At 43.9% G+C, this 14928-nt stretch overlaps 2 protein-coding genes across 2 annotated transcripts in view; one reads left to right on the forward strand and one right to left on the reverse strand.

Annotated features, from left to right (window-relative positions):
• The window catches only part of FGD3 (FYVE, RhoGEF and PH domain containing 3), a 189520-nt gene that overhangs the window by 76120 nt on the left and 98472 nt on the right, over window positions 1–14928 (forward strand). The gene's annotated exons all lie outside the window — the stretch shown is intronic.
• On the reverse strand, window positions 2208–4219 carry LOC127053857 (uncharacterized). The gene is made up of 2 exons (XM_050959209.1): window positions 3747–4219; window positions 2208–2748 (listed from the first exon to the last, which is right to left on the reverse strand). The coding sequence occupies exons 1-2, from the start codon at window positions 4150–4152 to the stop codon at window positions 2255–2257; spliced, it is 900 nt and encodes a 299-aa protein (XP_050815166.1). The 5' UTR covers window positions 4153–4219; the 3' UTR covers window positions 2208–2254.

A 14928-nucleotide genomic window follows, 5' to 3' on the forward strand; every position in this document is an offset into this window, starting at 1 on the left:
TTTTGCGCGTCCACACTAGGGCTACTTACATCGATGTTGAGCGTCCACGTTCCCTGGCGTCCATCTTTTCCCTGAGCGTTGCACTCTGGGTACCTATCCCACAGTTCCTGCACGGGTCCCTGCCCTTTGGAATTATGGGTTACTAGCCCAGTGCATGATGGGATCAAAGTCCCCGTCCTGGGTGGTTCTGGGTACAGCCCCCCCCCCCTTCCTGTAAACGGCACACAGTCAGTTCGCGCTGTTTTTACTGGCTGCAGTGAGGGAAACGCCATTTTGCAGCAAGCATGGATCCAGGTCTGCTCTTGTCCTTGATCGCGAATGCTGTAAATAATTCACGCATTCTCGTTCTATCACTGCTGACCCATGATGCAGAAATGCAAGAGAGAATGCTTGAATGCGGGGACGACAGCGATGACGAACTGGAGAACGAGTTTTCTGACTCCCCGGACCCCTGCACGTTGGAGCTCCTGACGGTTATGGGTGAGGTTCTACCCGTTCCGCGCCGCTTTTGGTCACGGGAAACAAGCACTGACTGGTGGGACCGCATAGTCCTGCAGGTGTGGGACGATTCGCAGTGGCTGCGGAACTTTCGCATGCGTAAGAGCACTTTCTTTGAACTTTGTGACTCGCTTTCTCCTGTCCTGAAGCGGCATAATACCAGGATGAGACCAGCCCTCACAGTGGAAAAGCGAGTGGCAATAGCCATATGGAAGCTTGCAACGCCAGACAGCTACCGGTCAGTCGGGAATCAATTTGGAGTGGGCAAATCTACTGTGGGGGCTGCTGTGCTGGAAGTATCCAAAGCAATCATTAAGCTGCTGCTTTGAAAGGTTGTGACTCTGGGAAACGTGCAGGCCATTGTGGATGGCTTTGCTGCAATGGGATTCCCTAACTGTGGGGGGGCCATAGATGGAACCCACATACCTATTTTGGCACCGGAACACCAGGGTGCCCAGTACATTAACCGCAAGGGGTACTTTTCGATGGTTCTGCAAGCCCTGGTGGATCACAAGGGACGTTTCACCAACATCCACGTGGGATGGCCAGGAAGGGTTCACGACGCACGTGTCTTCAGGAGCACTACACTGTTTAAACGGCTGCAGCAAGGGACCTACTTCCCTGATCAGAGAATAACAGTTGGAGATGTCCAAATGCCTATAGTTATCCTTGGGGACCCAGCCTACCCCTTGATGCCCTGGCTAATGAAGCCATACACAGGCAGCCTTGACAGTGCTCAGGAGTTGTTTAATTACAGGCTGAGCAAGTGCAGAATGGTGGTAGAATGTGCATTTGGCAGGCTTAAGGCGAGATGGCGAACGCTTCTTACTCGCTCAGATCTTAGCCAAACCAATATCCCCTTTGTCATTGCTGCTTGCTGTGTGCTCCACAATCTCTGTGAGAGCAAGGGGGAGGCCTTTATAGCGGGGTGGGAGACTGAGGTAAACCACCTGGCCGCTGATTATGCGCAGCCGGACACCAGGGCAATTAGAAGATCTCACCAGGATGCTGTGCGCATCAGAGAAGCACTGAAAAGTAGCTTCCTCATGGGCCAGGGTACAGTTTGAATGCTGATTTTCCTTTCAATTTATTGCTGCCCTCCCCGTCTATGCATTGTTGCTGCTGCAAGATACTTTGCCTGCAGCATTCCTCAATTGCTTGCTTAGGTTACTTGCGAGAGCTGTCCATTGGAAAACATATAATTCTGTATTTCCCAATTATTACCTACCTCCACCATTAGCTGCTTCCGTCTGCTGCTAGGCACAGTACCTGCAACCTTCCTTAACTGCTTTTTTATTGAAAATAAAGTTACTACTATTTGTTACAAGAATTGTGTTCTTTATTTAAAATCAGACCCTTTCATCAATCAGGCATCATGCTTGTTGTTACAATACTGTGCATGAAATTTCATAACTCAGCGTTCTATGGGGGACGGAGCGAGGGAGGTTTGGAGGAAGGGGGAGGGAGGTTTGTAAGAAGAAAGTGCATCAGAGAAGACAGAACAAGAATTCTCATGGACCAGGTTACGGTATGGCTGCTTTCTTTGTTTTCCCTTTATTACCCATATCCCCAATTGTCAAATCCTGATGCTGATAACTAGCTTCCGTGCAGCTTTCCAAAGCTGCTTGCTTTAGTTCATTTCCAAACTACAGTCACACTGCCTTAATAGCATGACCTGAGAGTAAGAATAGGCAAAGGTGCCGTGGGAGAAGTTTGGATCATTAGAGGAGGGAAAAAACAGGACACAAAGGGCTTTTCAATCTAATGAAAGCCTTCTGGTTGGAGTGTCCGCAGCAGTGGAGGGGGCTGGTGCAGAGAGCCTTCCCCCACGCGTTCTTACACGCCTGGTTCTGGAAGGTGTGGGACAGGGTGAGTACTGAGGGAGGTTATACACGGGCTGTAGGGGCATTCTGAAACCACGGAGCTCTTGCAGCATATCGCGGAGGATGTCAGTCTGATCACGAAGAAGATCCAGAGTTGCTGCTCGCCAGCGCTGATCTTCCTGCCACCTGACATCATTTTTGGCGTCCCTCCTGTCTTCGCGTTGGTCCCTCCTGTCTTCGCGTTGACTGGCAGCCTCCCTGTACTTTGCGACCAATTGTTTCCAGTCTCCCTGCTGAGCTCTCTCTGTACGGGTTACTGCCATAATTTCGGTGAACATGTCCTCACGCGTCCTCCTTTTCCTCAGTCTTCTTATGATACCCCCCCCACGTAGATGAGAAGCGAGAGGGAGGCTGGAGAAATGTGCAGCTGTGTGTGGGGGGGTGGGGTTTGGAAAGAGTGATAAAAGAATCATAAGAGACACATTTCACACAACCATGCATACAGTCTTTCTCCTCACTGACCTGTGCTTGTTACCGAACCTGGAACATTTTACTTTACCACAAGGTCACCTTAGGATTCATTTAATACTTATTGCTTGTGGCTGAGGACAGAGAGTTCTGCTCAGACGCAGGTCAGGGGAGCACACAGACCGTGTCCGGAGAAAATGTTAAGTTAATAATGGCTAGTAATCCCTGTAGTAGATTGTCCTGGTAATCAAGCAGGTCTCCTTGCCTGCGGTTTGCTGGGTGGTTAGGGGAACGCGAGAGCAAACCGCGGCAAAGCTACTCTCCTTCCCTGCTTTGCTCTCGCGGTCCCCGAACAAGCAGGTCTCCTTGCCTGCGGTTTGCTGGGTGGTTAGGGGAACGCGAGAGCAAACCGCGGCAAAGCTACTCTCCTTCCCTGCTTTGCTCTCGCGGTCCCCAAACAAGCAGGTCTCCTTGCCTGCGGTTTGCTGGGTGGTTAGGGGAACGCGAGAGCAAACCGCGGCAAAGCTACTCTCCTTCCCTGCTTTGCTCTCGCGGTCCCCGAACAAGCAGGTCTCCTTGCCTGCGGTTTGCTGGGTGGTTAGGGGAACGCGAGAGCAAACCGCGGCAAAGCTACTCTCCTTCCCTGCTTTGCTCTCGCGGTCCCCGAACAAGCAGGTCTCCTTGCCTGCGGTTTGCTGGGTGGTTAGGGGAACGCGAGAGCAAACCGCGGCAAAGCTACTCTCCTTCCCTGCTTTGCTCTCGCGTTCCCCCAACAAGCAGGATGAATCCACCCTGTTACAATGGAGACTTTTCTAAAAACCACCTCATGGGTCACTGTTTTAGGAAAGGTTTTTAATCTACTTGGTCAGTGACTCTAAGTACAGGTAGTGATTTGAAGCACCCATTAAAAAAGGCTTACAGTAAACCGAAGCTTTTAGTAAAAAAAATTACACTCACCAGAGGACGGTCCCTCAGCTTCATTTTCTGGAGTACTGCCTTGAGATGGCTGGCAGGGAACCTCAGTAAGGGTGAGGAAAAGATCCTGGCTGTTTGGGGGGATAAAATGCTCTGTGCTCTCTGCTGGAGCCTCCTCCTCTTGGTCCTCATCATACTGATCATCGTCATCAAATAAATCTTCCGTAGTTGCAGGAATCACAACGCCCACCTCTGAATCAACAGACAAGGGGGGGTTCGTCGTTGCGCTGTTCCCCAATATTGCGTTAAGCTCGTCGTAGAACCGGCATGTTTTGGGGGCAGAGCCTGACCTGCCCTTTGCTGCTTTGGTCTTCTGATACGCCTGTCTGAGCTCTTTCACTTTCACTCGGCACTGTAACGAGTCCCTGGTATGTCCCCTCTCCCGCATGGCATTAGAAATTTTTTCAAAGGTTTTCTCATTTCGTCTGCTCGAGCGCAGTTCTGAAAGCACTGACTCTTCTCCCCATACAGCTATCAGATCGAGTAACTCCTGTGTGCTCCATGCTGGAGCTCTTTTCCTATTTTCAGGAGACTGCATTCTTCTCTCTGCTGCTGAGAGCTCCACGCTGTGCAAGCAGGAAATGGAATTTCAAACTTCCCGGGGCTTTTCCTGTTTACCTGGCCAGCAGAAGAGTACCTTTACCTGTGTAGAGCGGCCACTAGAGCACTGTGGGATACGTCCCGGAGGCCATTAACTTCGATGGCCGTCCACACTATCATAAAATCGATTTTAAAAAATCGATTTTGGGGTTACTCCTCTCGTTTTGATGGAGTTCCAAAATCGATTTTAGGGACCCTTAAAATCGATTTTATGCACTCTGTAGTGTGGACGGTTACAGCTTTAAATCGATTTAGAGCTCTTAAAATCGATTTAAAGCTCTAGTCTGGACCTGCCCTAAGAGATACTGCTTTTAAGTCACCTGGAGTGGAACACCCACAGGGACATCCTCGAACAAGAAGAGGAGGTTATTCACCAGGTGCAGTAAGCGACATTCTTCGAGATGAGTGTCCCTGTGGGTGCTCCACTACCCACCCTCCTCCCCTCTACTTTGGAGTTTGAGGCAAGCTCTCTTGTAGAGAAGGAACTGAGGAGTGCGAGTCACACATGTGCTATTGAGACACCAGCGGCGCGTGAGGCCCATAAGGCACTGCAGTAAAACTCTCTGAGCAAAGGCACTGGGACGCACCTTAACCTGGAGTGGAGCACATACAGGGATGCTCATCTCGAAGAATGTCAGTTACTGCACAAAGTGAGTAATCTCCTTTTCTCTGCTTGTATTTCTAAGGTGAAATCCTGCTCTACTGATGTCGACAGGAGTTTTGCCACTGACTTAATGGGGCCAAGATTTTACCTCTAAACTCTTTAGATCCTTTTGTTTTGTTTCTCTTGACAATTATTTACAGCTTCTCTCATTTCAGTATTATATCTGAAATTTCACTGAAGTGCTGTTCACGTCTACTTCCCGATTATTAACTAAAATATTAAACAGGACCAGACCTAACAAACAACTGTAGACCACCACTAGAACTCCCCTATTCGCCCCCTTCATTTGACAGATGGTTTATCGTTACCTTTACTTTATGGTCATTCAACCAGTTTTCTATCCACATAGCAAATTTTCCTAATGCAAATCAACCAGAATTAACTTTTCAGCAAACATTTCATGACATTTTCTATCAAATGCTTCACAACAACATGTGTACTACATTCCCTGTGTTGTTCTTTTACAGAACTATACCGTTACCCTATTTTTAAAATTCTATCACTAACAAACACAACAAATTACACTTGTCTATCAAGATACAGTCTCCATAAATACATGCTATTTATTGCTCTGTATAGATGCAGAGAATAAACAGTCTATGCAAGATAGTTCTTAATTGTTTCTCTGATTTGCTCCTGTTGCCAAACAGTAACCATGGTCTAAGGAAACAAAGTGGTTTAAAAATAAAAAAAATTTTCTCAAATAACTATGGTTAGCTGAACAAACTACTATTTAAACATTTATTATGAGGGTTTCCTTCAGAGAGATTTGCTATATACTATATTTAGATAACTGAAGAAACAATTGTATGATTGATGGAAAATCTTGAGCTATACATATAACTCTTTATGACAGCCCTACTCTAAACAATTTTGCAATACCAACTTTCATTCTCTACTGATGTATACATTAAGTTACAGGGGAAAAACAAGACAGAAAAATATTTACATCTTGAGAGATGTCCAGCTGCTAGAGAACATAGGAACAGAAGAAGGTCATTGTAAAAACCAGAAAGACATGGATAACTATCTATATTGCTCCAGCTAGTTACCATAAGCAGTCATGACACACATATACAAACTAGTAAAGGTTATAGGTCCCTGGCACTGCACTCCACCTACACACCAAAAGAGAAACGTATCAGTATCTTTCTAGGTGAAATACAGGATCAAACCAACTCATTATCTACAGAGAATCTTTAAACCACACTTCACAACAAAAAACATAATTTACTGTTGGTTTGTAGAAGGTCATTTTTCCCTGACAAACAGAAATAGAAGCTTTGCTCTGCAGAAAGGAAATTATGCTGGTAAGCATACTCTAACTGAAGCTGAATGGTAAGGCAGGAAGCTGCTGGAGTAGAAGAGAGCCAAGACTACATTCATGATACAAGAGAACATAAGAAAGACGCTATAGACATGTTAAACTGTGTACAGTGCCACATGCAACCAGGATTAGGCCTACATAGAAAAAAGAAGCCTCACTTAGAAGGGAAATCAGAAGGAAACAGGAGAGCTAAAATGGAAAAAAAATTAGTGTGTTCTCAGGTCAAACTAGCGACAGACTTATACAAAGCCAGAGAGCAGAAATGCTTTCACTTCATTTATAAATCAGGATGTGGTATCATAGCTAGTCACTAGCTACCTTTTCCTTGATCAAGAGGAGGCCACATACAGTTCTGTTGAGGAGATAAGAAACAAGAACACACAAAGCCATTGCAATGCTTGAGCAACCTGTGTGTTTACGGAAGCACAGGAAGTCAAGACAATGGTGGCCATGTTCCACTAATGCCAACATCCCTGCTGTCTCAAATGTGAGACCCATATGCTTACTCCTTGAGAAGGCTCCATTCTCCAAAGGAAGGCAACCTATCTTTCCTAAGGCCCCTTTGTCCACATTCCACAGGGAGCCATTCCTACCTGGATCTCAAGCTGGCAGTCATTTCTCTAGGTGAGCAAGAATCACAAGGGTTAAAACAGTTACTAACCACTCCTTTATCCCTATTGCCCATATTCTTAAAAGGTAGATTCTGCTACCAACATTCATGTTACAAACATTATCTCTTGGATAATAAGCTCTTGAGTGTTTTTAAAACTAAACTTAGCTTCTTTTTTATTTTTAATTTCCAAGAATGTACATGTATTTGTCCTGTTGTTACTTAGTTCAAATGTTAGAATTTTTGCCTTTAAATTATGTTTCTATATCTCTAATAGCAATCTTGAACTACTAGATCTACATAGTCAGTGACTTCAGATTGATGCTAAAATTAAAGTTTTATGTGTAACTGATGTTTCTGTATTTCCCACATGCCAATCTGAAATTGTTATCATATGACCAAACTGTACCCAAGTTAGTGATCTCTCTTTAAATATTCGTACCTGCATGCAGATAGCTGCATCTGCTTCAGATTGCATGGGCTTAAATAGTTGTTCTTATCCTTCTAGCTAAAACATTCTGTTACTTTCATTAGTTTAATAGTTTTTCTATGAACCCCCAGAATTTGTGTAATACCTTAACATACCTGCTATTGTGACTGTAGAAATAAAAAACACAATAATATTAAGCACTCTTCAAGGCTGGAATGAAATATACATATGGACATGGAAAATAGGTTTATAATAAGATAATTTAAAATTCCTGCAACATGATGCTGGAAACCTATGACGGGATATAATTGGCCAGCTGAGGAAAGGGGGAGAGGAAAGAGCCTGGTATACATGTCCGCCAGATCACTGTTTTTCAAATGCGGCCACCATGGCCGCATGTGCCCATCACGGGATTTCCCTGTGTCCACAGCAGTTGCCTGGGCAGTGGGGGAGCATCAGCCCCTCCCCTTCCCTCCTGTTGCTCCTGCAATGCTTAAGGAGCAAGGTGAGGGCAAGGAGGGAGTGAGAAGGTGAGTGATGAGATGAGCGGCAGGTGGGAGGCGGGGTGAGGATGCGAGTGGCAGGCGGACGGGGGTGAGGAGGCAAGCAGTGAGGTGAGCCGCGGGCAGGGGAGTATGGAGGTGAGTGGCGATCTTGCAGCAGGGTGAGGAGGGTGGGTGGAGGTCTGGCTGTGAGTGTGGGAGTGAGGAGGCAAGCTGGGGGGGGTGAGGGAGGTGAGGAGGCGAGCAGCGAGCTGGTGGGGCGAGGAGGTGAGCAGCAGGTGGGCAGAAGGGGGGGTGAGGAGGTGAGCAGTTAGCAGGGGGGCGAGGAGGAAAACGGCAGGTAGGCAGATGGTGGGGTGAGGAGGTGATCAGCGAGCAGGGGGGCGAGGAGGCGAGCAGCGGGCGGGCAGATGGTGGGGTGAGGAGGCGAGCGGTGAGGAGGCGAACGGCGGGCGGGCAGACCGGTGGGCCCCCGGCCAGCTGTAGCTATGCCTCCCCCTTCCCCATCCCTCCCCTGACCCAAGCCAACCAGATATGTTTTTCATTATTATTTGGACTTCTGTTATGTCAAAGCATTTTTAAATTTACTTCAGAATTGTTATACAGACAACCACTTTTACCAAAAAAGCAAAATAAACAATAATAAAAAAGACAAGAACGTGCAAAGCAACTTATTTGTGTTTCTGTTCTGTTAGGTCCAGTAAAGAATAGAGATAACTGTGCATGATATTTTTTATTGAGTCTGCAAAAACACCCCCAAAATATACATAAATTACAATGATTTGGATGTATATCTGTGCATATTACTTTGTTAACTTTAGGAAAAAATAAATAATTTTAGGAAAAAGTGTCAGTGCAGCCACCAGCAAGAGTTGGTGGCCGCACTCTGAGGCCACCAAAAATCTGTTGTGAGAACCCCTGAGCTAGATTAGACATCATATGTGACAGAAGTAGCCAAGTAGCAGAACTAGCAATGCTGCTCACAACGTGCATCATAAAAAGCAACAGAACAGGGAACTACAATAACATTCTTCTACAAAAGAAAGGTAGACTGTTATATAAGATCAGCCAGTATCCTCTCTGCGGTCTACAAAGTTTATTTATTTATTATCTACTGAAGTTGCAAAGCAATAAGTTCTACATCAATTCCAGATACCAGTCAGAAGGGCCCATCTCTAGATATTAAACAAACTCAAATATTATAAAAAGCAACAGAGAGTCCTGTGGCACCTTTAAAGACTAACAGATGTATTGGAGCATAAGCTTTCAGGTATAAATATACAGACAAGAATCAGTCTGGAGATAATAAGGTTAGTTCAATCAGGGAGGGTGAGGCCCTCTTCTAGCAGTTGAGGTGTGAACACCAAGAGAGGAGAAACTGCTTTTGTAGTTGGCTAGCCATTCACAGTCTTTGTTTAATCCTGAGCTGATGGTGTCAAATTTGCAAATGAACTGAAGCTCAGCAGTTTCTCTTTGAAGTCTGGTCCTGAAGTTTTTTAGCTGTAAGATGGCTACCTTTACATCTGCTATTGTGTATCCAGGAAGGCTGAAGTGTTCTCCTACAGGTTTTTGTATATTACCATTCCTAATATCTGATTTGTGTCCATTCATCCTTTTACGCAAGGACTGTCCAGTTTGGCCGATGTACATAGTAGAGGGACATTGTTGGCACATGATGGCATATATAACAAACAGATCCAGGCTAACACAGCTACCCCTCTGATACTCAAATATTATAAACAGTGCTTAACTTGAGAGAAAGTAATTGTCTTTTTAGCAATACTATTTTATGATGTTCAGATGAGTAAATTAAAATGCATCATTCCCAGTGTGTTTGGGGGCAGAAGTTGTTGGCATTTTGTTTACATTTTACATTTATTTTTGGTCTCTTATGAATGAAAAATAAAAGGTTTATTCTGTTTATGGACTCATCATTCCTTTCCTTCCATATACCTTAGGTACAAGGTATTGAACAGCTGTAATTCTTGAGGTGGATGTTACACTGCCTATAGACAGGAGGTTTTGGTGTGCAGTTTTACCATCTGAGATTTAAAAAAAAAACAATTATGATAAATAGAAGCCATATTTCTCTAGTTTCTGTAGTCTAGAATTCTGTATGTTAACTGTCCCATTACCAGGGTCTCCTGTAGCAATATTAGGATGTAACCTTTTTCCAGTCATTAACCTTATTACGAGTCACAGCAGTGGCAGGTTTTTCCTAGGGTTATCTTTCCCCAAAGTAGCTGCTTTGTCATCTCCTGCCAGGATCTTTGGCTTCCCTTTCTTCCTCCTCTTCTAAGTTCCACATTGGTTTCCTTAGAAGCTAATGGATTCCATTTCTTTGATCCCCTCCCATCAACACTAATTCACCTACATGAAATTAACCTAACATGGAACCGTGGGGCAACCTAAGATCTCTTTCTGGAAGCCCCAGGTAATATACCTCATCAGATTCCCTGGATTCATGACCACAACTTCCTCTGTCAGCTGAAACTCCACCAAGAAGGCGTGGCAGTATGTGGATTTATAACTGTAAACGCCTTTCAGTGGAAGAATTGCTGGGTTTTGTGTTTAATTTAAGCTATAATGTAGTCTGTTTGACCATTTGAGCCTTCTGTCTCTGCACCTCAATATCCAAAACATGAGCCCTTCCTTTCGCAGGAAGATAATTGACAAAACTCTAGGAGAATGGGCAAAATAGCCACAGAACACTCTTTTGTATGTCCTTTCACAGATGAACACAGAATATATTTTCTTGACAGATAGCAGGCTTTTATTATGATGAATGAGTCCTGATTTATATTACACTGATTATGCTAACCAAAGAACATATTTCAAGTTAACAATTCCCTTGAGACTGTGTCTGTACTATTTTAACAACATAAGAATTGCAATACCAGACCAGTCCATTAGCTTCAAGTCACAAAATTATATACAGGTTAGAAACACACAAAGTTTATCAAAGCTATTCTGAATTGCCCCCATCAGATTATATCCACCTGGATGATTTATTGCATGCTGGGATGCTGTTTCTGGAACTGAGATGAGACTCACAGATCTGTAATCCCCAGGATTACCCTTCTTTCTTTGTTAATGTGAGCATCATGTTGACCACCCTCTAGTTATTTACAAGATTAATGTGAAGGTTAGAAAGTGACCAGCTACTAATGAATATGACTAGAAACACCACAAACTGACACCAAAAATATTTCAGATACTTTGGTAACTTCATAATCTACCATTTTACTATTGCTTTATCAGTTTTTGCTAATGAAATAAGTGAGTTTCAAACAACATGCAGCCCTCAATTCATCCTTCACATTGTATAGGTGATCTACATCCAAAGCTTTTAATTACGTGTATTAGCATTAGTAAACTCTCATTTAGCAAATGTACATAGTATAAAGTATCCATTGCTTAAGATTTAATAAAAATGCAGTGTTGTATCTTACGAGGCTTGCCCAATTAGCAGAATGTTTTGAAAGCCCAAAATGTTAATTTAGTTTTATTACGCCAATATATTAGCCACTGCCTGTTAAATAACGTCTTTAAGTACTACATAAAGTACAGGCTCCAAGTTCACTTCTCCTCTGCAGCCAGGCTCTCCAGGGTTGCAGTGGAGGTGTGAGGTTGCAGCTACCTGACCCTGTGACCCAGAAGATATTAGAGCAGCTGGAGCCTGTGCCCTAAGGGACCCTTGCCAATGGAGGGCAGGCAAAGTACAATTCTGCTCTGACATTCCCCCCTACACCCTCTCCCCCAACAGAATGGCCATACTAGAGGTGGGAGAAAAAGGGGAGTAGGGAGACTGGGATAAGAGCCACTCCTGCTAGCCTTACACCAATGGTGATTTCTTTTACACAAGAGGCACTTTCTACTAGCTAGCTCCAGCTGGTATCCATCCATTTTGTGCTGCCTAGGTGGCATAAAATGAACTGGAGAATCTGGCTCTCCAGGTGCAGGTACATCTTCAGTGGAGATCCAGCGTTTCTGTTTTAAGAACACGTGCCACTACTCCACACCAAGGAAGGCAGCAAACACAACTTCATCATTTTAAAAGTTATCACTTTATCATAACATGTATTTTTTTAAAAGGGGAAAGCTATTTCAATGATAAAGTTGCATACAAAGAAAAGGTAGCACCGCTCCACTAATATGTATCTCAACTGTTTCACAAAAATTATTAAAGCAATAAGAATGCTATATACTTTTCATGAGTTACAACTGGTTTTTTATTAATAATTTATAGCCTCTTACAGAAGATGATATATAGCATGACTTGTTTCTGTTTAATATAGATGTAAACCTAAGGCTCCAGAGTCCAATAAAGTAAGTCTTTTCCCCTCCTCTGATAGACATGGCTGAAATACCAGTCCTGAGAGGTGTACTATTAGCATTATTTGCTATTTATACAGCACAATAGTAGTGCATGATGACACTTCAAGGGGGAAAAAAGGAAACAAAGAACAGGGGCTGCATGAAAACTTCCAACTTCTTGCTGTGAGACTTCCACAAAAATTATCACTAGAAACTTTGAGTGTGTGTTGTGGGGTCCCTTGGTTTTCAAGTCAACTTGGGAGATGTGCTATTTGTTTTTTTAGTGGCTGTGGGATCATGATTTAAAAAAAAAAACACAGGAGGATAGAGGGTTTTTTTTTTTGGGATTGATAGGCGGGGGAAGAGAGAATTTAAGTTTCTACACAGGTGCTTTCTTTATCATGGTGAAGCAGCATGAAAGAGAAAGAGGTGATGGGGAAGAAGCAGCTGTGGATGCACTGGCTGTTGTTGAGGAGTGGGGGGGAAACTGGTTAAGTCAGCTGAGTATAATTTCCATGTAAACAAGGCCTGAGGAGCTCTGGATTTTGTGGTTGGAGCCCCAAAAGTCTTCAAAGGAGTGCCCTGTGCCCAGCTGCCCAAGTCCGTGTTGCAAGTGCCAGAGGGTAATAAAACAGATGTTCGACAGCCAGACAAACCTGGTGTAGTAATTTGCACTGTTACTAGTAAATGTGCTGTCAGCTGAAGACCGAAGTTATTCTTCCTCTCTCTAGCCTCTGACTTGATAACTAACAGCTGCAATAATGAGCAAAGAACAGAAAAGGGCAGTGTACACCATAACAGATGTAGCAGTATACAGTAAGGGCCTTGTGTATACCTTAGGGTGCACTGTGAACAGTGACTTGAGTGAAGATGCCTCATCCTCCCTGTCCTTGTACAGGCCACGCTATCCCACACAATCACCTTGTGGCAGCAGGTACTTTTTCATTTTATATAGGTGAGTTACTTCTCTAGTCCCTGTCAGAAGGTGAGTTTACACATCAGAGACAAGTGTGCCTGCTGTACTAAACACTCACTCAGTATAAACACTGGAAGGAGAGCAGCTTACATAGGGTACAGTTACTTATAATAGCACAGGCCACAGGTCCTTCCTGAGCTGCAGTAGGAACTCTGTTGGCAGATGAGAAATTTTGAAGATCACATTGCCTCATCTGTGCAGCCCAAGGCTCTATGTGTTCCTCAAGATCTCGGGCAGGCATAGTCAATAGGTGGACCGCGAACCAAATTCAGACCACCAGATGCTTTTGAACAGAACCCGAAATCTTTTTTATTTATTCATTATCATCATCATCATTATTTTTTATTATCTTCTCTGGGGTCTGGACCTTGAGTGTATCTTGACCAAGAAATTTGGAGCTTGACAAAAAGTAATTGTTTACCTCCACTCTGTGGTAAGATATGCAAGTCTACCAAATGTCCCAAAGGAGCTTTATATCATGTGCACTGCTAATGATAAGTTCATTGCTGCTGTTAACTCATTTATCTTCCTCTCAACCATGCTGCTGCAGCCAGCCACCACCGCCATAAAAGGGGCATGTGGGCTGAGTCCATGCCTGAAACATTGAGCAATCAATATTTGATTGCACTAATTTTCTGAATCTAGGTAGCGGTCATGGTGTTTTAGAACTGTGGATCCAAGAACATGGAGAGCACAGAACAGAGCCATTGTAAATTTTAGACAATGATGTTAGTCTGTTAAAAGTTAAATTTTTAGAGTCTAAGAATTGTTATACTTTTGTTTCATAAGTAAACATTCTGTTTCCAATATTCTTACTTGCTACTCATTTGAATCTTTGAATCTCTGTTGTTTGTTAATAAACTTATTCTCATTTATGTTATAAATACATCTCAGTGCTGTGTTGTTTTCCCCAGTTGAATCAGACAAGTGAATGTATACATTGTGCCTTTGGGGACAGCAAGCCTAGTTATTTCTGTGAGTGTTCAGTGACAAGGGCTCAACACTGCAGGGGATGCTTTCCGATTAGACATGCTTTGTCTGGCAGAAAGCCTGTTTGTCAACTCCACCTGGTTACATAGTTTCAAATATATTTTTAGTAGGTGCACATAACTCCTTTCATGCCATTCCTACAAACATTTCGCAATGCCTATGACCGGTTTGTTACTGACTTTCATTTGATACTTTACATGGCAAAGTTTGTGGATAAATACCATGAAAGTGGTTTGTTAGGTGCAGTGAGTTTGTCAGGCCTGATAGGAGTTGCTGTTCCAGAATAGTGAACCCTTCGCCAGCTGGCATTGAGGGCTTTTGAGGGTCACACAAAGTCAGAGAAAAGGTTGTTGCAGTAATCCAGACATGAGATGACGAGGCCTGGATGACAATTTTAGCTGTGTGGCTGGGTATGAGAGGCTGCATGTTAGAGACATTATGCAGAACGAATATATGGGATTTAGATATAGCCTGGATGTGAGGACCTAGGATGGTCCAAGTTGAAGATGATGCCTGAGTGATAGGATGGATGGTGGTCCTGACCATCGTGATTGAGAAAGGAGATAGCGGAAGGATGTGGCTGGGTGGGGGTGAAAAAGAAAGAGCTTTGTTTTGACCATGCATAGTTGAGCTGAGGCTAGACATCCACAGGGAGATGTTAAAGAGAGAGGCCGAGATTTTAGTTTGGACAGGAGGAGGCTGGTCTGGAGCAGAGAGAGAGATCTGAGAGTCAGCAGCATAGAGAAG

Source organism: Gopherus flavomarginatus, chromosome 6, assembly GCF_025201925.1.
Source record: "Gopherus flavomarginatus isolate rGopFla2 chromosome 6, rGopFla2.mat.asm, whole genome shotgun sequence".
NCBI lineage: Eukaryota > Metazoa > Chordata > Testudines > Testudinidae > Gopherus > Gopherus flavomarginatus.

Excerpts from the sequence above, each read along its gene's own strand:
- LOC127053857 (XM_050959209.1), bottom strand. The coding sequence starts at position 4,152 with ATGCGGGAGAGGGGACATACCAGGGACTCGTTACAGTGCCGAGTGAAA. Across the intron at positions 2,749-3,746 it reads AGCTGAGGGACCGTCCTCTG|CTGCACATTTCTCCAGCCTC; the intron begins GTGAGTGTAATT and ends CCCCACACACAG.